This window comes from Pundamilia nyererei, unplaced genomic scaffold (assembly GCF_000239375.1).
Source record: "Pundamilia nyererei isolate P.nyererei 1_Seehausen unplaced genomic scaffold, PunNye1.0 scaffold00035, whole genome shotgun sequence".
Lineage (NCBI taxonomy): Eukaryota > Metazoa > Chordata > Actinopteri > Cichliformes > Cichlidae > Pundamilia > Pundamilia nyererei.
Genome location: NW_005187436.1, coordinates 3,052,529 through 3,077,728, shown reverse-complemented (window position 1 = coordinate 3,077,728; position 25,200 = coordinate 3,052,529). Strand labels below are relative to the sequence as shown.

General features: G+C 39.8%; 1 protein-coding gene across 2 annotated transcripts; it reads right to left on the bottom strand.

The window, feature by feature from the left end:
- Window positions 1–226: 226 nt before the first annotated feature.
- trpm1b (transient receptor potential cation channel, subfamily M, member 1b) lies at window positions 227–20,118 on the bottom strand. 2 transcript variants are annotated; one of them, XM_005730006.2, is made up of 27 exons: window positions 19,300–20,118; window positions 11,781–11,857; window positions 10,878–11,073; window positions 10,377–10,590; window positions 9,944–10,068; window positions 9,692–9,863; window positions 9,191–9,365; window positions 8,975–9,098; window positions 7,373–7,445; window positions 7,141–7,241; window positions 6,484–6,660; window positions 6,251–6,385; window positions 6,079–6,129; window positions 5,821–5,961; window positions 5,697–5,726; window positions 5,303–5,595; window positions 4,956–5,184; window positions 4,737–4,868; window positions 4,517–4,648; window positions 4,300–4,428; window positions 3,954–4,205; window positions 3,667–3,859; window positions 2,995–3,015; window positions 2,770–2,914; window positions 2,468–2,673; window positions 1,843–1,975; window positions 227–1,751 (listed from the first exon to the last, which is right to left on the bottom strand). In XM_005730006.2, exons 1-27 carry the CDS (start codon window positions 19,357–19,359, stop codon window positions 407–409), a joined length of 5,061 nt encoding a protein of 1,686 aa, XP_005730063.2. In that variant the 5' UTR covers window positions 19,360–20,118; the 3' UTR covers window positions 227–406. The 2 variants fall into 2 exon arrangements, with proteins under 2 accessions (XP_005730063.2, XP_013765555.1); XM_013910101.1 differs by having other exon boundaries at window positions 3,685–3,859.
- Window positions 20,119–25,200: the final 5,082 nt, after the last annotated feature.

The following is a 25,200-nucleotide window of genomic DNA, read 5'->3' as shown; positions in this document are numbered from 1 at the left end:
TAACTCGAAATTTCGAGAAAATAACTCGAAATTTCGAGATAATAACTCGAAATTTCGAGAAAATAACTCGAAATTTCGAGAAAATAACTCGAAATTTCGAGATAATAACTCGAAATTTCGAGAAAAAAACTCGAAATTTTGAGTTATGGATCCTTTTTTTTTTTAGTGGCGGAAACGGGCTTCCATAAAAATGTTAAAAAAAAAGAAAAAAAGAAAGAAACTCTGGTAAAGCTTTTTTCCCCCCATCATTGTCATTTTGTTTGTATCTTTGTATCAGAAACTCACTTAGTAATGATTTCTGATGGCAGGCTACATGTCCACTACTTTAATCATGGCTTTCTGTTTATCTTCTTGCTATTTTTTCCACTTCATGCTGGTTTATTTTCTCTTTTTAAGGCTCTCATTTTTACTCCTGGACATCGTCTTCCTTCTTCCCTGCATCTGATTTTGTTTCCTCATCTGCCTGTCCAAAAGTTGACACCTTTCTGCTTTCGTTAAGGACTCTCTCGCTGCTAGATGCAGCTAGCTGCTTGCTAACCATCATGGACTTGGCTCTCCTGTCGCTTGCGTTCCAAGTCTGTGATCTGTGAGAGGGTAAATATTTTTCATCAGCAGCTGTCAGATACTCTGTGGTGTTTGAGAGGTTTCTCTTGATCATTTTTGGATCCTCTGGAGTTTCTGTTCCTGGAAGAGTCCTCGTACTTTCTGTAGGAATTGCCTCAGTCTGAGTTTGATATTGCTGGGTGAGTGTTCTGACTGTTGATACTTTAGGCATTTGACCCAAAGTGGTAGGATGCACCTGATACGCTAAATTTGATGGCCACTGATTTGGAGTTTTATTAATGTGCTCTACCAGTGACCTGTACTCTGCAGTTTGCATCATATCATCACCAGCCTCAGCTGGAGTGTAGAGGATGCTGCTCATAGCCCTCTTCTTAGTGATGGGAGAAGTTTGGCTTTGATTTTCAGTAGGGATGTACCTCAGAGATTTAGTCCTCTTTGGCGAAGAGGAGTTTCCTAGCAGACTCTGGACTTTGTCTATGGGCTCAGGAGCTTTCTGTGGTTCATCAGGGGGGTTCATAATGATGGTGCTCATAGACCTCCTCTTTGTCAAAGGAGAAATGAATTGGTCTTCAATTGGATAGTGTTTCAACGATTTTGTCCTTTTTGGAGGGGACAAAGGCCTCAGTCTGTTTTTGTCTGGTAGTCTGTCTAGAAACATCGTGCTGCCTTGTTTTATGTTTGTTATAGTTTCTTGACTTGATGTTGCAGAAGAGGGCCTTTGTTCGCACGGAGATATGAGAATATCTACAACTGAGCTTGGCGGAGGTCTCTCGAAACCTCCGGACTCTGAGCTCTGACCACCTTCCTTGGTGTTGAGAGTGCACATACTTGAGGCTTGCCGCAGACTCCGCTGTCTTTCTAGGCCGGTTTTTGTTGTGTCTTCTGTGTCCTTCTGCCTGGATGCAAACTCTTCCATATCCATGTGGAAGCGGTAAAGACTGTAACCGTCAGCACTGTTAATACTGCCTTGGCGAAGGAGATTGGAAGGGTCGCACACCGATGAGTTTCGCGAATAGGTTCGAGTCAGCTCTAACCTGTCCACACCTGCAAGCTTCTCAAGGGCGGTTGCCATACGTCCATGGAGCTCCTCCAGCTGGGCCAGACGCAGATCCACCGTCTGCAGGGAGGCCTTCATCGTGTTCTCCCTCTCATTTACCTCTTCCAGACGCATTGACATATTCTCAACTCTGCCAAGAAGAGTTGAGAGAAAAAGAGTGTTTATGGAAACAGGAACCAATTTGAAATATTTGAACTACTTTTAAAAGGATAGTGATGTACCTCTCTGAAGTAACCTTGATGCGTTCGTCACTGGAAGACTGTTGCTCGTCCTCTTTCTCTCTGAAATATTCCTCGACACACTGTTCTTCAAACTCGTACAGGAATTTTAGCTCCTCTGGATTCAGCCTGAGCTCTGAAGAAAACACATGACAGCAATTTTTGTTTAAAAAAATCAGTTCCAGCAGTTTCTTCATGTTTATAGGCTACAGAATCATGAAATTAATATTTTGATGTGGTTTAAACGCTTAGTGTGTATTATTAACCACTGAAAAACTGCATAAACTCTTTACCCTCATAAAGATGGCATTTGAAAACCTCACCTGTATCCTTAGTGATGAATTTTAACACCACAGTGTATATCAATAAAGATGTGGTTTGTCGACCATTAGAATAGTTTCTGTTTTTTATAGGTATTTGCATAGACAGAGACCATCCCCACTAACTTCTGATGCACACACACATACATTTTGTTCTACAAGCACGCCTGAAATTTGATAGAAACGGCTCAATTTAGAAGGCAGTTTCAAAGGATACTCCTAGGAGGCTTTCAAGGGGTAAAGAGTTAATTGCACTTAAGTATTAAGTATAATGATAAAATTGTTTTGGTTTAAAAAAGGAGACTAACTGAGGCCACGGTCTTTCTCATCTAGCTCTCCCTCCTGTTTCTTCCTGGCACATCGCTTGAACATCCTGTTGAAGAGGATATAGAGGTGGCTGAGGATGATGAGAGGTGGCGGTAAAATGGGACGGTCATGGAAAGTCATGATCAGCTGATATCTCTGGAACTTCCACACTTGGTTGGAAATTGACTTGACTTCAAAGAAGGTGTTGCTGTGGGACAGGACATGCAGACCAGTGAGTAAAAACTGTAAGAGGAGATATTTTCTTAGAAACAATAGAACAAGTAGACATTGGAAGTATAGTTACTTGAAGACCGCAATGAGCAAGTTGACCAGAAGAATGTTTGCTACGAGAAGGTAACAGGCCATAATGGCAGGTGTGAGCCAGGCACCGGGGATACATGGGGGGAGTTTCTTCCCATCCTCATCATATAAATGTTCACCACATGGAGCTGCAAGAATGGGAGGTTAAAGTTATACATTTATATAGACTTTAATGTAAATAATTAGAATACCATTCATGATGACTTACGGTTGATTTCCATTGCATAGACTTGGAAAAATCCCCGAAAACCACAGTTCCGCAGGGAAATGGAGAAAGCGTTAAAATCAATAGACAAAAGACTTTTATGTCATATTTCTGTCAAGGTCAAGCTGTTTTGCTTTAAAGGGTGGACTGGTCTTATCAAATTGTTCATTGCACTTTTAAAAGTACTCAAACATACCTAGTTGCATACTTTATATCCTTGACATATTTTACATTTTTACATTTTTTTATACAACCTTGTTCATAAAATTAAAAATGAATGAAGACAAACATCTGAATTTCAGTATGAATTAGACCACATGTTTAACAGCACCTTCCAGAAAAGGTTCAATACCATCTTCAATATCATTTCTGATTGAGGCTTTTTAAATAGTTGCTTGTTGCCTTCACCTTGACAGAAGAAACATTAACAGGAGAAGAAAAACTTGGAGGCAGATGATCATGACAGAGGAGATGACATACAGGCATCTATTCTGCTCTTAAGCAGTGAAACATTGTGTTGTACTGAATGTATGTATTGTAGTAAGTGCTATTCCAAATGTGCCAGCAGAGGGAGACAGAGTATGTCAAAGTGTGTGACATTGCTAAGACAGATTTTAAAACAGAGAAATAATGCAGTACTGATCATCTGCCCAGAATCAGGAAACAGAATCTTACTATGAATTCTAGTCTTACGGTCTATCGAGTCTGCAAAAACCTCCCCATAGATCATCCAATAAGGCATGTAGAAAATGTTTCTGGCCAGGCGCCATGTTGGCTCCTCATCTGGATGAAGTATGGCTTGTCGAGCCACTCCGAAGCTCATAAGCACCACCAGCATGATCACCACAAAGTACATCATATCAATCATCTGAAAGGAATCAAACAAAGAGAACATGCAAGCTCAGTGTGTTCTCTTTCTTTTTGTGTGTGTGCATGCCATCTGTGATTCGTTGAACTATTACCATTTTCCCTATCATCATCACATAAGGTCCCAGGTATTTGTTGACTCCAAAGATGTCCAATACACGAATGTACCAGAAGATGATGTCTATACAGTAGATAACCCTGCCATAGCCCATGTACGGTTCAGGCTGTAGCCGTAGCATTAGCCCCAGAAGGAACGTGGATATGGCAGCCAGGTCTGTGATGTTCCAGTACTCCTCCATCCACACACTTATCTTTTGTTTCAGCTTCCCTGGTTCTGACATCAGAATCTAGACACCAGGATTAGGAGATCACACAGTATTCATTACAAGCCCATAAAACCGCTTGGAATTTAAGATATTCCGACTCTGTAAAGGCTCATACCTGTCGGACTTTTTCAGTGCCAAGTGTGAGGATGTATGCTATGACCATCCACTCTTGCATAGATGGCCATCGCTCCATTTTCACCAGGATAATGTAGTTGTACAGCATCAGATAGCCCAGATAGGAGATCTGTCAAAACAATAAGGTCATAAAGCTGTTTGTTGTTGTTGGCGGTCATTTTTGAAATGCATGCTTCACGCATCAGAAGGGAACTTACTGTGTTAAACCAGAATTTGGTGAAAGGTGCATTATAAAACTCAAAGAATCTTTTGCCAACTGGGATTTTATGGATTTTGGTGCTATCCTCTTCTTCGTCTCCTTTTCGGGAAGTTGCATCAGTGTTGGCATCCTGCAGCATCACAGCAAACAGCAAGCTTACAATCATTCACCCTTAAATTAGGCATATGTCTAATAAAAAAAAAAGTATGAACAAGGACCTTGCTGGATTTTGTGTCATCATCTTTGTCCTTTCCCTCTTCTTTGCGTGCAGGTGCCTGATAAGAGGCATCGTCTCCAAGGCGGAAGTCCAACAGCAGAATCAGAGGAGGGAAGATGATTCCCAGAATAACCTGAGTGAGATAATCATTTTTCAAGTATTTCCGCTAATAACATTCTTCTTGTAAATATTATTGTTTTAGAATTTTTTTTAAGTTAACCTTCAGGCCCGGGCTTTTTCCAATCCTCAAGCAGCCCATCCACATATCAGTGAGCAACATTTGGCTGCAGGTGTGAGCGATGAAGTCACGTTGCTTAGCAGCCACAGCCAGCTTCAGACAGGTGGAGTTACTCCAGTTAACCAGCTCATATGTTAGGAGTTTCATGGCCACCTGTTCATCGTGCTTGTAGGACTGGTCCAATAATTCGTAGGCCAGTTGTCCAAATTCTCTGTGAGAGGGACACAACAACAATTATTTCTATATCGCACTTATCAAAGTAGTTTAAAGCAAGTAGAAAAAGACATACATCATTACAGAAAGTATAAAAAGCATTCTGCATCACTCACTTGGAGTTGTTTTCCAGATCTTGGGAGATATCATCCACCAGTTCACTCTCAGAGCACTCATGAGCCATGGCCTTATACAGTTTACAAGCCACTAAAGCCTTTGCCATAGCCTCTTCGCCACGCTGCCAGAGAAATAGTGCCATCTTCTGGCGCTTCATCAGCACCCCCCACAGCATCAGCTCGTGGAAGGGATACTTGAATCGACAGACTTCAGGGTCATCCACATCAATTTCCACCTCCTCCTCTTTCTTCTTTTTTGCCTTTTTCTTGCCTTTTGACCTAGGTTCATCATCCTAACAAAAACAAAAACAAAACAACAACAGCTAGATAGATTGTGCTTCTGTGTGGGTTTGATTAGTTAAACTATTTTAGTTGTTGCGAAAGAAAACCCTACCTCCATTCCTAGAAGCTTCAGAGCTTTGGGCTGCAAGAAGAGAACAAAGCGTTGCAATTAATGTAAAATGTTACTTAATATTATGACAAACCACTGTCATTTATTTCCTTCCATCCATGCGTACCCTTTTTAGTCCATATAGATTATTGTAGAGGTTACGGAAAGCTTTCCTGGTGTAATTGCTTCTGTAAGCTCCGCCCATGAGGTATTCCAGCACAAGACCAATATCAATCAAAGTAATTTGATAATCTGGAGGAAGGTTTCCCTGCAGAAGTCATATATAAGAAAGCACGACCTTAACTGCTTTAAAATAATATTGAACCTGAAATAAACTGAAATGATTCTGCTGAATGTTTATTGTTATAAGCAAAGACTGTCTTACCTTTTTGACATCCCTAACCACAGCGTGCAGGGTATTTGCCGGGCCAAGTTTCTGAAAGATGTGAGAAGAAGAAGGAGAAGTAGGTTCTGTATATTTTTATCCATCAAAACTCTGTGAATTAATATTTTTTTTTCCCTTTTGCTGGTGTTACTCAGCATTGTAGAACTCTCACCGTGTTGTATAACTCTTCCAGCCTGGGAATGGTGAGGAAGTGGTGAATGTTGACTCCATTCTCGAGGAGCAGTTTGACAAAGTCCACTCTGTCCAGCACCAGAGCATCCATCATAGCCTGCTCCAGTGAGTTCACCTGATAGAATAGATATATAATATAATTATTTTCTCTATGTTCACTCTGTTGTCTCATATTTCCACATGTAACATTTGCATAAACTTCATTATTCCTACCCAGCGAATCAGCTCCAACTTCCTTGGATCTGTTTCCTCTGGTGGTTCAGGTTTTGCCTTTCCCTTCCCTTTCCCCTTCTTGACCCGAGTCTTGCTGCGAGGAACGCTTGCAGGGCTCTTCTGTTTCTCCTGAGACGGGACTGCAGTGGTTGTAGTGTTGGCAATAGCACCAGCAGGCTGACCGAGTAATAATAGAAAAAAAAAAATCAAACATCAATTTCTACTATGCCTCTAACTTGATCATATCAGTTGCCAGTTTTTGTGTTTGAGTGATATGACACAAATTATATGTGCTTATATATGTATTTGCATGTGAGGTGTGTTTTTTTCCAGCAAGAACTGATATCACCAAGCTGAAAACTCTCCTTTGGTCTTCAGTCAATTTCTTCATCTCATAAATTCACTCTCCGTGGATACCTGCTGATTGCTTTGGGGTTTCACATCACACTTGTGTAGGCTGCTTCTTTCAGCAGATGAATTTGAAGCATTTGCAAATGCGTCATTCTAAACTTTCATCAACTCTGTTTCACACTTTTTTCTTTTTTTTTTATTGGATTTTCAAAAACAAATTATTTCCTTCAGTATTGAATCCATGTTGTCACAAAGCACTGATGTGAAATGAATAATTTACACTGTTCAAAAGTGAGGAACACTCACTGGCAAATTGTGTCCGTAAACAAAGATGTGATTTCGTGCGATATCCACTCTGTTCCAGGCCAGAGCCAAACTGAGCTGGTCTGCTGCTGATGCGTTCGTTCCTGATGCAAGAAAAAAGACGGAGACGTGACGAGAGCCGGCATGTGTGGCACGCCGTAAGAGAATCTATTGGAAATATACAAGGAGGCAAGCTTCGAGTGGGATAACCACTGGTGTTGGTGTCTGATGATACCTTTTAACAAAGCAGTAAGGATGGCCATTTCTATATCCTGTTGTCCCTCAGACCCCATTCGAAAAACTGTAATCTATATGTGAGAATAAAAAAGGAAGCGAGGGAATGTTACACTGTAATAATTGATAACTGATAACAAACTACACAGATGAAATGATTGATGAAAGAATGAATTTTTGCCACTGATTTTCAGCAGGGCTTCTTTCTCCAGCACCCTGTGGCTGACCTTTCGAGCGCAAACAGCCAATTTAATCGTCAGACACGGCGATAGCGCTTGCCTTGTTACAGACTTGACGATATCAAATGAAATTACGCTGACGGGTCTGTCACATGCGCAGCCATGGTGAATGGGATTAGATTGGCATGAATATGTGGCACGGTGCCAGAGTTTTTCCAGCGCCGGCCTCAGGATGCGTTAATAATGAGCAGTCTGCATCAGTATGAACACTGAACACTTTTGTTTCTCTTTCAGGAAGCTGCAGGCTGCCTTGTTTGTGTGCGTGCGGACACTTTTATGATAATAATTTTATAATTCGGTTAAATGTTGCATCCTGGTGTTACATCACAGCAAAATGTAGCCCTCTAAATCAGTGTTTTTATCTGCCCAGGCCAGATGTTCACATTGGATGCACTTAGGATGAAAGGATTATGTGTGGACTAGACAGTGACACTGATTCACCTGTAGGTTAGTTACCGCCCTTTAGTTTAAGATTTATACATAAAGAGCTCAGACGACTTGGTTGTTCTGCTGCTTTGTCTTGATAGAGAATCAAGGAAAACTAAATAGTGTTTAATAAAAAACAGTACAATTCAGTATGATCTTTCAAAAAGCATTTTAAGTTGCTTATGTGAGTGTTTTGGAGCATTAGGCAGTCTAATACGTCTGGGATTGAGAGTTTCAGAGTGAAGTGATAAACTGATAGCACTCTGGGGACTGAAAGCCTGCGCAGTGGATAGAGCAACCTGGCTGAGGATTAGGGAGCTGGATCCTCTCCTCCATCTGTGTGCTGTATGCTTCCTGTGAGTAGATGAAGTACGAGCTAAGCAGTTGATAGTGTGTGTTGATCTTTTCCTCTCAAATGTATAGATTATAGAGATTATAGAGATTATATAGCGTTACAAACTGTTTATCACATCAATTATGCCTTCGGGAATCTGCAAGAGATGCACAAATGCTGCTGCTACTTAGGCATTCATCTTGAAGAATTACTCTCAGCTCTGTTTTTTTTTTCTTTTGTTCTGCTGAAAACCTTTACCAGGTGTGTGCTGAACTGAGTTGGAGTACATACCACCATTTGACAGCTACGCACTTGCATGCGTCCTTAACAGTTAATAATATCCTACAGTAAAGCTGTAAAAGTCCCGGATTACAATATAACGCACATGACCACAAAAGAAGGTGAAATGACATGCAGGTAGCGGGGATTATGTTTATTCAGTATGTTAATGGACATACACAAATGAGTGGAGTGGCGATGAATGACGATGGAGACCAGATGCTTCACAACTCAGAAATATTTATTGATTGACACAGACATGTTGCTTTAAAAATACATGGCTTCACTCCTACAATGGTTTCACTCACTTTGTTCCTCTACTTACCAATTCCCTTTTTTTCATGCACTCCATTACCATGAGCAGGATCTGCTGCGACTGGCTTTTGCTATAATTGAATGTCTTCTGAATAGTCACTAAAAGCTGGTCTCTGACATCGTCATTAACCAGGCTGCGTGACAGGATAAAAAAAGCACATTTTTGTTTTTGGTTTTTTTTAAAGGATTGATATCAGTGTAAAAGGCAAATCAACTGAAACCTCACCCTCCATCCTCTGAGAACTTGTGCGCAAAGGAAATGATGTCAGAAGCACGGCCGCTGCCATCGCACACCACCACAGGGATGGGGGGCTCATCTCTCAGACTCTCCAGGGCAATGGAGATAACGTTGGGACCTCCCTCTACTATTAAACACACCAGAGGAACCCCCTGACCCAAACCTGGAATGAATAGAGAGAAATAATCATTTGTTCCATCCTTTCTTTTCTCTGTAAAACAGTCTGAGAGTGAAATGATGAAGCTTATGTTGTGCTACGATGCGATGTGTGAGCAGACAAACCAGAGGAAGGAGGAAGTGACGTCAATGGTGACAGCTGAGCATCCCTTTGCTGTCCCTGCCTTATCCAAGTTCCAGGCATAGGATGACAAAGGGAAGCCCACATGTCACAGAGGAGCTCTCCATCCATGTGTCCAACAAGAGTTTAGCTCACATATGCACATCACAGTGGACAGATTATTTAAAAATGCAGCGCACTAAACAACTTACGAGTATTGATCTTCTGCAGAGAGATGTGCTTCTCCAGCAGTCTACGGAGTTTGACCTCAGAGCCGTACTTCCCGCAGGTTCCGTTGTCTGTGAGGATGAAGTGGGAATGGCTGTTGTTGAGCACAGCCAGCTTGCTCAGTGGGTTTGCCATCGTCTGATAGGGTCTTGTTACCTGGAAAAAGTTATAAGAAGAGACATTACTTTAAAGGTCTTCTTTTTAAGGAGACCACATGCTGGTGCAAATGTCCTTACATCTTTTCCAATGAGGTCTTCTTTGTTTTCAAGGATCCCCCATGGAGCAATCCCTATAGCACACACCTTTCCACGTGACTTAGAGGAATGGTCCTTTAAGGCATCTCCAACATGGCGGATGACCCCTAAGTTAAAATTGGCAAAATAGAGCAATACAAATAAAGCTCTTTTGTGATGGGGCTGAATTATGGAGCATAATGTGGTAGTATTGCAGTAACCTCACGCAATATCCATCATTTGCAATGAATTTTTCCACTAAAGCTCTAATTATAGTGCCTAAACCTGTGACAATGGATTAGTCAAATCTCCCCCAGGAAATTGCAGAGTAGTGTTACGTAATAACAATTTGGAGCAAAGGTAATCTTCTAATGTCACAAGCTGATTGTTATTAAGTGAACATTAAAAGCATTATACTAAACCATCAGCGTCCTACCTGTGTTAACTCCACCCGTGAAGATCCAGGCTCCAGTTGTGACGGCCGCTTTAATCAGGCCTTTGCCAAACACTTGTTTGAGTTTGGGCTGGAGGTCAAAGTTCTGGAGACCCCCGTGTACAGAGATGAGCAAGGTGGGCAGCTCCAACTGCCAGTCCTTTACCATCAAATGCAGTAGGTTGTCAGGCTTGGTGTCGTATGAAACCCGGATATACTAGAAAAAACAAAGTTGGGAGGTTAATTATCACTTTTTTCTAGCTACGTCGTGTGCGTTAAGGACAGTTTAAAAACTCTAAAGCTCCTTGACACTGCATCGTATCCACTCACTTCTCTGATGTGAGAGAACTAACGGTATAAAAATGTGAGTAAATAATATTCCTTTACAAAGGAAAGGTCCCCACACTTTAAGATTCTACTTTAATGATTATATTCTGTTTTTAAGGCACTGCTTGTATCCACAGGATCGAAGATTGAAGCAGAACCTTTTTGACTGAGACTCACCATGGCTTTGTTGATGAATCCTCCTCCTTGGAACTCAATGATGCCAAAGGCGTCCGTCGGGTACGTCCTGGTGTGCTTGATCACACTCCATTTATCCTTTGGGGTATCAATCTGAACCAGCTGGTGGGTTTCCTCTAAGGAGTTGGCACCAGGAGGGATGGCCACGTGCTGTGTTGTCAGTTGACCACAGGCACATCTAGACAGATCAGAGGGTGTGAACTGCAACTTGAAGAAGCCAGTAAGACACACCTTGCACACATACTTTCATTGCTCTACCCATTTCTGGCAAATATGTGCCTTGGCAGACAAAGGGCTCACTGCCTGGCTGCTCTAGCAGCCCTGGAGTTTTCGCCGTGACTTACAGACGTATTGTTTAAATCCTGATAAATGTGGGATAGGCTGAAGTCAAGGGTGTCATGATTTCAGAAATTAATTAATTAATAAGAAAAATATTTGTCAGTTAATATAGACCCGAATGCCAGCTTCAAATGTTATTATATTATTTACAGGACATTATTTATATAACCACCACTGTCATAACTCACACAGCCCATTTAACAAGAAAAATGTACACCGATGCATGTGATCTAATTCTTAATGTTTTCAGCTTTTTTACTTTTTAACATAATTTAATAGATATTAATTTGCATATGGAAAGCATTTTTTTAAAAAAAACAAACAACAACAACAATACATTTTATAAAAATATGCTAAAATACACTCTAAGAAAAATGAACATTGCATGAATTTGCTTCAAGCTAGAAAAAAAACTGTTGTAATTCTGGAATAATGATGTGGATAATAACAGCATACCTGCACTTACAATCTGAAGACTTATATTTCTGACTTGTAATTTTTTTAAAGTACAATTTCAGGGTAAATTTGAAGAATTGAAGTAATTACCTGGTTGGGTCTTTGCTGGGAAATATGTGTATACATTCTCTTTTAAGAAAGGTCCTCTCAATCCATACTTTCTGTGCCTGGGAAGACAAAAAGAAACATTACAAAAGTGTTACGCAAAAGCTGTTTTTCGAAGAATCCAGAAGTTGTACTTGATATGCACAAAGACATGAGCATGGTGAAGGAGCTGTGGCACTAAAATCATGCATGCTCTGTCATTTCTCATGTTATTGCGCCACAGCTGATGCTGGTGAAATTGCCTCCATTGTTTGTTCAAGTTTCATAAGCAGCCAGTGAAAAGCACAAAAGTACTATTCCCCCACACTTTGTCAAATCCTGTTCTGATTGCTTTCTGATCTTTTTCCAGTTGCCGATCAAAAATAACCAGAGTTCAAAGCGAAGGTTCTCAGAGGGCTATTGTTGACGGTGGAAGCCCAATTAACACCGAATCAGGGGAAGCAAAGCTTTCCAAGAAATCACCAGGAAGTGGGGTTGAAAACAGAATTTGAACCCTTGACAGCATTATTATGTAAAAACACATTAAAAATCTGTTTAGACTTTACCAGTAAGCCTGAGGTCAGATGAGTAAGGATGAAAGACCTTATATAAACCTCACTGAAGTCTTGTGATGATCACAAGTAGCCATAACACAGAACAGTTACTGTTCTCGCCCTGTTTTTCTGCTCAAATGACCCCCTTTGAGAGCAGCTGGACCGCAAAACCACAGACTTTCCCGGAGTGTCTACTCGCCTCCGCTTTAAGAAAAAGGGAAACCTTTGCATTTATTTATTTTTGTTTTTTTGCCTGTGCAGATGTCATATGATCCAAACCAAAAATATACACGAATGCAAATAGATGCATGTATTACTTTTAATCTGTTTTTATTGCATGTATGCCATTTTCTATTATGACTGTTTTCCACCAGTAATTCTTCGTGGGGGTTTTTAATGCTTGTTTTTCAGTTCAACACTACTACTGTATACATTTGGTATAAATTATTTAAAATTATACAAATACATAGATATCAGCTTTACATATATTATCTGCTGTTACTACAGTGCTCTTTCAAGAATGATGTTTTGGCGCAGCTTCAAAACAACTACTTTTTATTTAGCATGAGTTTTTGTAAAAAATGTTCCCATCTTTATTTCTCAGTGTCATCATGCATCAATAAGCACCTAGACGTCCTGCAGTGCTGCCTGCTCACATTTACCTCATCTGAACTCACTTTTCACGGTCTGCAATTAATACAACATCGGCCGCTGCTTGGTAAAATCCTAATAATGCAACTAAATAAAGTTTTTAAAGGGTTTCGACTCACGTACAATCCTCTTGACGGAGCTTCGAGGTCCTAGTGCTGCTGGAAATTAAGGCTAGGGAGTGCATGGGAGCCAGCGCTTTCTCCTGGTGCTGCACTCCCAGTGAAGTGGCCTCATTGAATCCCACAGGACATGAAACTTCTTCACTTTATGAGGGCCAGTTAATATGATGAGCATGTGAGCAGGGTCTTTGTTCACCCAAGTCTCATGACTCCAGTTCAAGGTAATCCTTTTGGGAGTCCCATGACCCTTTCTCCATGCCCAGAGGGTATTTTCATCATTCGCTTGAACAAGGCACAATAAATCTACTTTGATAACCGGCTCCTAATCTCCCAATTTGTGTAAAACTCCTTTCTTTGTGCTCGCTTCACAGTTTAGAAAAACTTCGCCAGTGTGAGACGATGGAGAAGAGCGACTAACCTAAAAGTACTGCAGCCTCGTTCAGAGGGTCCCCAACTTCTCGTTTGAAAATTTTCACCCCCTCCAAGTACTTTGATTTCAACCCAATTTGCATAATTGAGAGAATTGGATGCAGGCATTCTTTTGGAAGGCGCCTTGTTAAGACATGACTGGTCTCCAGTTGGGGGTCAGTCAGTGCTAATTGCAGTTAATCTTTATTTCCACCCACTATGTTTTTGTGGAGAGAAAGAAAAGGCAGCAGTCCAGATATTCAGTATTCCCTTAATCTTCCTGTTTAATGTCAGGTATGTTAATTTGATCTACATTTAAAAACACAATTTTTTCATAAAAAAAGAGACTCCCAGTGCCCTTTTGTTATCATATTTATCCTCCTGTTTGGGTATTTAATAAAAACAGTCGTCAAGTTATAAAGGGATTGCAGATGCATTCCTAATAACTAGAGATGGAGCGAACTGGCACTAAGTAGCAGACGTCTGCTTAAAGCCTTTCTCATGTGAATGATTTGATAAGCACTCCTTTTATGGTTGAAGTGAGCAGTTTTAGCTCCAGTAAAAAAAAAAAACAGCAGAGGCTGGTGGTAGATGACAGAAAGACAAAGAGAGAATCCTAGCATCCCCCTCCAGTTTCCCACTTTTCTTCGTGCTCCAGTAAAAAACGCACGTGGGCCAATGTTAATTATAGCCGGACAAAACAAAGCGCATTTCCAGAAGGGTTTGGCCAGTGTGACGCAGTTATTTCAGCTTACTTAAACTCATTAACCACAGCAATTAAAACCAAAATCCAGTCAGCAACCAGCTGGCTCGTTAAGAGCTGCCTTTGAGCACTTAACAAAGAAAAAAACAACAACAAAAAAAAAAAACATTTTAAAAAACTCTTGAAGAATGAGATAATGCAGGATCTGATTGTGTCACACCAAGCAAATTAACAGGACTTAAGACAAGCCTGAGAACAATCAACAACATTCATTCCAACATGCAGACTTTGGAAAATTAGTGCTTAAAACAAAAGACAGCTATATGAGACGGAAATTTAAAAAAATATATTTATTATTAGCCGTACTGATGCAGTGTTTTCCTGTCAAACTTTGACCATGCTTAGCACTTTAATACAATGCATTGGACATCGGAGCAACAATGTGTATACAAAGGTCACATTCACAGTATACCATACATTCATTCCTTTTTATACTGGAATCACATGGTCCTGGTCTCCTGACCCACAGCTTAGCAAAAACTTGACCACAGCTAATTTGTTCCAGTAAAGCTTTAATTACACTACGGAGTCCCAAAGGCTCATATAGAGAAGGTATAATGATGACTTTATATCTGTATGTGGATACCTGACTGGCAGCACATGTTTGGTTAAATTCTGTAGCTATATCAGTTGAAAATCAACGTGTCAGATATTCACAATATTGCAGTAACAATGGAATTCATACAACAAAAGCTTTGTGAGCACAAGTGAAAGAAAGGATTTTGGGTTCCTATAAGGAATGTGATGTTACCCGGGTTGAAGATCAAAGCAACTAATTGCTCCTCATTGGTATTGAATAGCTATGCTAGTTAGAGCTTGATGCATTGTGACAGGAAGAAAACCCATGTAGGCTCTGTTAACTGTCTAAAAAAAAGCGTTTCAGACTCATGGTAAACCACATGGGCTGAATATAAAGCTGCCTTTTACTTGTTTTTACTCGAGGAGAAAAGATATTTCGTCAAAGTGGCACACTCCACTTCCAGGGTCTGGATGGGCAAATTTGCATTAACTGTGCAGCAAACTGTTTTCAGTCAGCCCTGCTTGTAAATGCACTCTTTGTCCTCCTGAGTTGAAAAATCCAGTTAGCCATCACGAGTCCAACATGTCACTGATTATCCCCGAGATTTGAGGGAGTCATAAGACATGTTTTAAGGCTGCTGTTTTTCACTTTTTTCCCTAAAGCAGTCTGACTGAAATAGAGACCAAAATCAAGGAATCGCAATAAAGTTAGGGCATCCTAAAAAACTAGCGACATCTGAAATCTTTCTGTTGTGAAAGTGAAGGAACTTACTCATTATGGCTACAACAGTTTAAGTAACGTAATAATTATCAATCACGCAACTAAAAAATAACCAGGTTACCCAACAATTTTAAGGATTACAAGGGTTCATTTATAAGCCTTACTCTACATACATAGCAGCCTCAACAGATGTTACAGGGATTCGACACCCTGATGAATTCATGATTTGAACTACTTACAAAGAAATGAGCTGAATGCAATTTCAGTTGTAGATGTATGTTAAGAGTAAATGATAACTTTTCAACTAAACAAAAGAGAAAAAAATTGTTGTCGTTTGAAATAAATGTGCATTTCTGTTTATTTGGGTCAAGTATACCAAGTTTTTCATTGGCAACAATTTAGGGATTAACAGTCACCAAGCCAGTATCCACAGTGGATTGCACTATTGTGTGGATTATAAATATACCTGGGCTCCTAAGCAGTCCCTAACCTCATCACCAAGGCCAAAGAGCTCTGGGTTGACCAGTACAAAAGCTGCAATGGGCTAATGGATCACCAAGGCAAGGCAAGTTTATTTGTATAGCACAATTCAACAACAAGGTGATTCAAAGTGCTTTACAGAGACATTAGAAACAAAAACAAATAAAAAGCATGATTTAAAATTGATTAAAACAAGCAAACAAACAAACTAATTAACAAACAAACAAACAAAACAGTATATAAAATCAAAACAGATAAAATCAGAACAATAGATAAAATCAGTAGTTAAATGTAAGTTGGTGCTTTATTCAAATGCAGCTGAGAACAGGTGAGTCTTCAGCCTGGATTTAAATAAACTGAGTGTTTCAGCTGATCTGAGGCTTTCTGGGAGTTTGTTCCAGATATAAGGAGCATAGAAGCTGAATGCAGCTTCTCCGTGTCTGGTTCTGACTCTGGGAACTGATTAAATACCTGATCCAGATGACCTGAGGGATCTGGATGGTTCATACTGGGTCAGGAGGTCATTGATGTATTTTGGTCCTAAACCATTCAGAGCTTTATAGACCATCATCAGAACTTTAAAGTCTATCCTCTGACGGACAGGCAGCCAGTGTAAAGACCTCAGAGCTGGACTGATGTGGTCCACTTTTTTGGTCTTAGTGAGGACTCGAGCAGCAGAGTTCTGAATGAGCTGTAGTTGTCTGACTGATTTTTTAGGTAGACCTGTAAAGATGCTGTTACAGTAATCAAGCCTGCTAAAGATGAATGCATGGACTAGTTTTTCCAGGTCCTGTTGAGACATCAGATCTTTTATCCTTGAAATATTCTTGGGGTGATAGTAAGCTGACTTTGTTATTGTCTTAATGTGTTTTTCTAAGTTTAGGTCTGCATCCATCACTACACCCAAATTTCTCGCCTGGTTTGTGGTTTTTAGGTGTATAGATTGAAGTCACCAGTAAGCATCTTGGTGACACATTGACAACTGTTGGTGTGATTATTCTCACATTTAAGACACGCAAAATTACGGTCAGTCACTCTCAGTCTGGTGCTCCACCCATGATCTTGTCTCATGCAGAATTAATGACCATAAGGAGGGCAAGGCATGACTCCCAACACTGCATGGGAAAATGCAGACGGGACCACAGTCACCACCTTTGTTAGGAAATAAAACTTTTTGGAACAACTTCATTCAGAGTGTCTTAAGGGAAAAAATGCTGACTTTGACACCAAGAGCATCATCCCTACTGTCACACGTGGCAGTGAAAGCATTAAACTTTGGTGGTGTTTTCCCATCAGTAGTACAAGATAACTTTATTGCAGTTTATTGCATTTATTGCAACCTCATATACTCGAGCATTAGGAAAAGATCTGAAGAGAAGAGTGGTCGAATATATCTACAGAGACTGTGCTTGCCAACAACGGTTATTCCACCAAGTACTAAATCTTGTGCTCCAAGGAGATTTCCGTCACTAAAATTCACATTATTTTGTAGCCATTATAGGATGATTTTGTCATTAAAATTTATCTTAGAGTTATTCTGAATTTATCAGCTGCCATATAAATTAAAAACTTTGTTTTTATGTGAGTGCTGTTTCTGTTGTTTCTGCATGTTTTTGCCTTGAGAGGGATGTATTGAAAGAATTTCTTTTTTGCTTTGACCATATCTTTTGTAATAGTCTTTTGGTGTGCGCTTAAATAAATGCCATTTAATTTCATCAGAGGCGAACAACTGAATGTGAATGGTGGTTGGGTGACTCATACATCACAATCTCATATGAGGTGCAAACCCAGAGTGAATCTGGTAGGATATACAGATTCAGATTTTTACTGGTTGTTGCAGTTTTTATTACTAATGTTTAGTGTCTGAGTACAAACTCATCAAAAATTAGTCACCCCCTTTAACCTGCGGAGAATTCATGAATATTTCTTTTCAGTATTTTCTAGTGATTACTGTTTTTTATTTCACTAGACATAGATGGAGATGAATACTTTGCTAATTTCATCTAATTTATCAGGTAATATTTTGTGAACACATCTATCTAAATGTGTTCTCTGTTGGAGGTTTTCAACACACTTGACGTTTAAGGTGCTCTCTGGTGACTAGAGGCCAGCGTTCACCATGATTTCAGCTTTATGATATGATCAGCAATGATACTCAGGTAGGGTCTGGTATTTAAGTGATGCTCATTTGCTACTAAGGAGCCCTAAGTGTACCAAGAAATTATCCCCCACACCATTACACCACCACCACCAGCCGCAGCAGCCTGAACATCATGCTTTTATGTTGTTTAGACCAGACTCTGACCCTGCCATCTAAATGTTAAAACAGAAATCGAGACTCATCGGACTAGGCAACATCTTTTCAATCTTCTGTGGTCAGATTGTGAGAATTGTAGCTTCTTTTTCTATCCTTAGCTGAGCACTCAATAGTCTTGTGTGGCATCAACAACACATTGTTACCCAGAGAAAAGCTGCTCGATGGATAATTTCTCTTTTTAGGATTATTCTCTGTGACCCATAATGATGATTGTTTGGGAAAAATCCCCGTGAATCAGCAGTTTCTGAAATACCTAGACCAGCCTGTCTGGCACAACCATGCCACAATCAATGTAGTTATTTAATCCGACTTTCTCCTTCATTTAAATTTAAATTGAATTATATTTGTCCTTAAAAATTCTGTGCTCATGAGCCTACACAAAAATAGTGCAAACTCTCTTAATTTGCAGTTCACATGCTCTTCTTCTGGGATATGTTGCTCAAATATTATGAAGAGAAATGTACGAATGATTACATATTTTTGCTTTCAGGGTCTTTTAAATACTTTTTTAAAAGACTTTACAAAGATATAAAAGTCAGTGGTTATCAAAGCTGGGTCATTAGGATTGAAGACTGTACTGGAGAATGTGGCTGCAGTTTTAAATAGCACTCAACTTTTAAAGGCTGGTATATGAGCAGCAGTTCTTAGAGACTTTATGCTAAAGAGAAAACCTCTAAAATGATTGGACGAGAAGGGCTGAGGCTAGATGACAGTGTTGGCACCATGTTGCATATCCTTAAAGTGATGACTTGAGTAATCATACAGAGTGTGTTTGCAAAAAGTTTGCTAAAAAGCTAAGATAAACTTCCTTTTCTTGAGAACAACATCATTTATAAAAGTTCCATTAATAATAGATTACAATTCAATTTTAAAAAATCCTTTAAAACATTTTTTTTAATCCTAATTAAAATCCCAGAGTGGAAAAAAGTCTGAAAGGTAATAAAAATTAATAGCTGTTGAATGTGACATTGATGCCTGCACACTTCATCTTACCTTCTGCGAGCCAGATGTGCTGCGTTTGAGGGAGGATCTTTTAAAGGTGCCAGTGTCCATGCTGAAGACTTAACTCAAGAGAGGAACCCTTGGAGAGTGGCGACAGGTCAGGGGACGCCAGCAACGTCGACATTAGAGACAGACAGAAACACTCAAGAGCCACTACAGCACCAGGTGATGGCACCAAGCCCTGGATTTGCACTTTAAAACTATTTTGCTTCACCTTCAGTAAAGGTTTCAATGCTTCTCTCTCCTCTATGCGGCTTATTCCCGACTGACAAGACAGAGATCCCTGCCAGGGATATAAATCACTCGATGACACACTTGACACATAGACCCTTTTCCACTGCCGAACATCCCATAATCAGGCTTAATGCAGCCAGCTCTTACGAAGCCTCAGAGTCTAATGGATAGAGATTTAATAAATGGTTATTGAAGGTAAATCTACTTTGGCACACCACAACCCCCCAAAAAGGCTTAGAGAGAGATCGTGCAAGCTGTGAAGCTAAAGTTAGCCAACAGAAAGCCAAAAGATATCCCACCAGATGAGATCTGACAAGGGAGACAAGAGGGTCCCATCAGGGTGCAAAAACATAGGTATGCATAAGCAGAGAGTACTTAGACTCATTAAGAAATAATAAACAGAAGGAAGGATAAAAATTCTTGAGTGTTTTTTATATTTGGGGATCTGAATAAAACGACACATTTAATCTCTCAGCATCTTACATTTAGGTTTTCCCACCACATTAAGTAGTTGTGCAACACATGTGGAGCAGCTTGTTTCATAGTATTAGTAAGAGTTTGACCTCTTATATAAGACTTTAAAAATTAATGGAAATTCAAACTATCACTTGTCAGCACTATAAAAAACACTGCATTTAGCTTACCCCGAGCAAATATTTTTTGGGTATTCATTAAAATGGCTAAAAATATGGACGACAAAATCAAAAGCCTTTAGGTCTTATACAGAATCCAACACTTCAACACCTGCTCTGCTGATGTAATGTGATGATGACTTGTAATGTTTGTTGTCTGCACTTTTTTTTTGTAGCAAAAACAAAACAAAAAAAGTCGACTTTGTTATAGACGGTCTGAAAGTCAAACCCAAGAGAAACCAGTTTAGGAGCATGAATTTCATGTCCAGCACCTCCCTCTGCTGGACACTAAATAGAACAGTTTTAAGGGTGATAAATAAGTAAAGGATTACCAAGCTCACCAAGATTTGAAAGTGGCAAGAAATGATGCACACAGGCTGGATGTAACAGCCTGTGTAACTCAATGTTTGCCTTACAGTAAAATAAGCTGTTAATGTAAAAAAAAACAACAACAAAAAAACAACAGCCCTGTCACAGTGAAGTGGCCTCCCACAGAAACACATTGCAACACAGGAAACTGCAACAAGTGTGAGTGAAGTAATGAGCTACCTAATCAGCTAATCCAAAGTATGCACTCACCAAGCATCTGCTTTACTCTTACAACTATGAGCTTTGGGAAACAACTGTACCTTGCGGTGTCAGTGAAGACAGCTGGATGACTTCATCAGGTCATAATCTCAAACAATAAACATGAACCTTGAATGAATGGTTACTTTTTCTCTGCTCGACTCCAGCCATGTGTCTAGGTGCTGTCTGCCTCTTAGAATGGATTATGTGTAATTTCTCCTTGTAAGCAGACACAAATGAGCTTTATCTTCTCCTGGTGGCTTTGTATTGGCCAGTGTGGGGAGATTATTTGTCTCCGAGAGAAGTTATAGCACTGAATGGAGCAGAAGAAAGAAGGAATGATGAAAGACCCCAAACCAGATATATTACTTAGACATGCTAGTGATGTCAGACAGAACTCCAAATAAACAACTAATTTTGATATCTGGGATTCTTTAAATAGATTTTTTAAACTATTAGTTTCTTTAAATCAGAGGTTCCCTAAACATACATGCAAGCTTTTACAAAACCTAACAGAAAAATTTCATCTTTAATAATAAGACTCTTCCACTGCTTTGATTGGATGAAAAAAAGAAAATAAAAATAGATATTCTGTTGCACAGCACAACTTAAAAGTGTGTGTTGAAAAAATTCTGTAGTCAATCACTATCTAATCTAAAGACCCATATATGCTTTTTTAGAACTTGATAATGTTGCAGTTGATGATTACTCAGTTGCATCACAATTAGACTACGGTACTATGGACCTCGTGGGTTTCCCCTGCACGACCCTAGAAGAGTGTCAACAAGATGCTGATACTATTCAAAGTAAATCCAACTTGAGAAGAAAACAAATAATGTGATGAAATTTCAATACATTCTCTGATCATTTTAATCTAACAAGTAACAGTTAGATATGTATTACATTTCTCTGCAGCAACCAGGTGCCAGCTTTAGCCACAAGAGGGCACTCTGATCCCTCGTATAGGCACAACAACAGAGTTCAAAGTGGTCAAGGTGGTTATCACTTTAATTGGGTCAAATGTTTTTGTTTGTTTCTTTGTATGTTTTATATATCAGACCCATCAATACAACCAAAATCATTGGACGAAAGGAAGCATTAGTTCCATCTATGCCAGAGCTAACTTTCTCCTCAGACCCCCCCCCCCTCTCAGAAAACACACAATGAGTGAAAGGGTGTAAAATATTTGGGAACTGTGTTTGAATCTAACACAAATGCTAATGTTATAAAGACACTCACTGACAGTATGACCCATGTAAACTTGGCTTTTATGGTATAGAAAGATGCTGAAGTGTGCTTTAAAGTACCGCGTATATTTCAAATATTTGACATTTTTCTTTTATTTCCTGGGGTAATTATATTTCTGGGCCCCAAAAAAAAAAAAAAAAAAAAAGCTGTGTGCAAAGAGTTATTACAATAGGTTAAAAAAGTGGCACAGTTATATATAAAACACAAGCTCATTATGTCCTGATGTAATGAGTTTCTGATTAAATTTCATCTCACAAAACATATACAGGAAAGTTTTGCCTTATTTCTAAGACTATCAAATCAGTAAAAAAGAGAGATACCCTGATTTTGTAATACAAAGATAAATACATATAAGTATACATACAGCAAACATGTCCACTTTCTAGTGTGTGTTGTTTAATCCCTGTTGATCGTGTAAAACCTGTCCTCACTTCCCATTAAGTGTCGTGTGAGGGGTAAAGAAAACATGCTACACATTTGACGTTTCGCGTGCCAACTGCCTCAGATCAGGCTCAATGTACCTTCAGTTGTTTTACTTGATAATTTGTAAATGTCTCACGTGACTAATCTCATCACTTAAGCCAGATGGCATGAGGCCAGCAGCGGTAAAGAAGGTTAGGGTGAAACTGCTTCCACATGTGATTTTCTGGAAGGAGACACCACTTAAAGAAGAAGAGAGGTTTCACTTTGAAGACTTCAGCTGTGGAAGTCGCTCTTTCTTCCTAAACGTGCTTACTACCCCCAGCAAGGAAACCCAAACATTTTCATGCACGGAAGAAGAGTTCTGCAGAAACCTGTGGGTTTAAAACATTAAACAAAGCCAACCTGCCTCTCCTTCCTCTTGTGTCTGCCTTTCTGTGTTTTTGTTGCCGTTTCTGTGTAATATTCGGCGACCTGCACAAACAAAGCGATAAAACTTGAGTGTTTGTGAGTCTCCAAACAGCCAGTGTTTTTCCCGGTTGCCCAGGCAATAGACTACACCCTCACCTGAGACCTTTTTGCTGCAGGTGTGTTCAGTCTCTCAGCACTGCAGAGGAGGGCAAACACAGTCGGCTGATGCACACAGTTGGATACAAAATAATTAAATAAAGAGCTCTAGATTACGTATGTAGAAGGAGATAACGTGTACCTGTTCTGAGGTTTTGTTTCTCTGGCCGAAGTTCAGGCCAAGAAATGGTCTTAAGTGGTTTTGTACCAGCAGGTCATGTTAGGACATGTTCCCTGTGTGCTTTGCTTGCACATGAGAAGCACCTTGAGCTCCGCACCAGTTAAAAAAATGCAAGTTTAAAAGATGTTGACATTGGTTTGTTATTTCTTAAAAAAATACTTTTTGGTAGGAAATGAACAATTCTTGCAAAGCTGAATTGATATTTTCCTTGTTCTATTCTGCCTCACTTGGTGCGGTGTATTAGCAGCAGTTAATACCGTTACTACTCTTTCCACTAATTCCTGCTTGTAGTTACACTCCCCGCTGATCTGAAGAAGCGCAGACGTGCTCTCGGTTGTTGTAAAAAAAAAACCATAATCTGGTTAAAGTCTGAAGTGCATTTTGTACTAATATGTGGAATTACAATAAAATTTAATCTAATCATCCAACCCTGTGATATTTGGCCCCTCTGTTCTCTGTTGTCAGCATAAAATGTATTTTAGGGAAGTAGTCGGGGAGGAGGCGTGGCACACTTATAGGTCTGCTTGTGGCTAACAGCTTCACTAGCAAACGCCCAGTCATCTGCTGCTGTGCACATGTAGCTAAGGGCACTCTGCTAGAGTAAAACTGTCTTCAGCTTTAATGTATAGCTAATGTGCATATCTCTATTGTGCTAGTCTGAGATCACACTGGTATAAAGAATTTCCGTGGTTGACCTGGGGCCCACACAGAGGTTAACAAGGAATCCATATGCAGCAGCGGGGCTGTAAAACAGCAGCTCTCTTAACCTGCAGGAAGTTACTCCAACCACTGACTTTATTTCACAATCTGTCAAACTGAAGTGGCTCCTTCCTTTGATCAGAGGTGTTTCATAAACCTCCATGTTTGCGACGTGACTGCATATCTGCGCTTTCCCATGGTGCATCGAAACAGCTCTTTCTCACTGAAAGAGCGGGTGTTTTGCGTCTTGGGCTCAGCTGCATAAACTTCCAGAACCAGCTCATCGGCCAACATCCAAACAACCAGATGTGGGATTCACGCTAAAAAAAAGAAACCCTGTATTTTCTCACATTTCCCCTGACCTTTTGAATGACTGACATGGTCGGGATCAAAGAAGATCTGACTGCCCTACAATAACATTCTAGGGATGCAAGATGGGAACAGACAGCCAGACAGACAGAAAAAGAGCACAACTGCTGATCATCACTTTTGCACCAGGAACTGAAGCCACATGAGGCAGCTGTCTTTGCGTCAGACCACGACCACAGCTTAATAGACGTAGATGAGTTTCAGAATCGCACAAAAACAAGCAAAATCAAAGCTCGCTGCCTTTTTTGTTTGATTACCTTGTCAACCAAACAGCTGCTGCGAGCATTGCTGAACATCACACGCCGAGCACGGTCACTGTTTACAGTGCTCCATCTGAGCCACAGGCTGCTGTTAACGCCAGTGCAACTTTCTGTAATCCGCAGAAATGCTTCTATTGTTGGATCATGCATAAACACTATTGTTTGGCATGAGAAAATCATGAGCTCTGACTATGTTTTTCCAATCTCAGTGGACTAAACATTAAGATCTAGAACAGTGAGACCGTTTATGTAAGGGACACTTATGGATGTTGATTAGGGCGATGAAAAATGATTTATAAATTCAGAATAAACAGCAGTAAATAAAGCTTATCTTTCATGGCTCTAAACCAACAGTAGATTGCTGATCAACATAACCACACATTAATGTGGTTTCAGGCAATGCTTGAATAGTAATTTAAAAGTTGAAATCTGCATATGTAACCACCTCTTTTGCAATAAACATTTTATTTCTGGCTTGAGGGCCTTACTTTTGGTTTTTTGGGCTTGATTGATAATTTCTACCTTCAAGTGTGATGCAAAAAGGAATAAAACTGTCAGAAAACGAAAGAGATAAATGTTCACGTTACGGGTTTCCTGGCATTTAGATTTTAGTGTTTTAAAGTCGTGATTTAAAATGTAGATTCTGCCACTAAATGAGGAGCTAAGGGTGAAAGTTCATCTTGTCAAAATCCCAACATAAGTTATTTATAGAAGT

Coding starts and splice junctions, on each gene's coding strand:
- trpm1b (XM_005730006.2), bottom strand. CDS start 19,359: ATGGACACTGGCACCTTTAAAAGATCCTCCCTCAAACGCAGCACATCT. Junction 9,099..9,190: donor AAGTTCTCAGAGGATGGAGG/GTGAGGTTTCAG, acceptor CCTGTCACGCAG/CCTGGTTAATGACGATGTCA. Junction 6,661..7,140: donor TTTACGGACACAATTTGCCA/GTGAGTGTTCCT, acceptor TTACTCGGTCAG/CCTGCTGGTGCTATTGCCAA.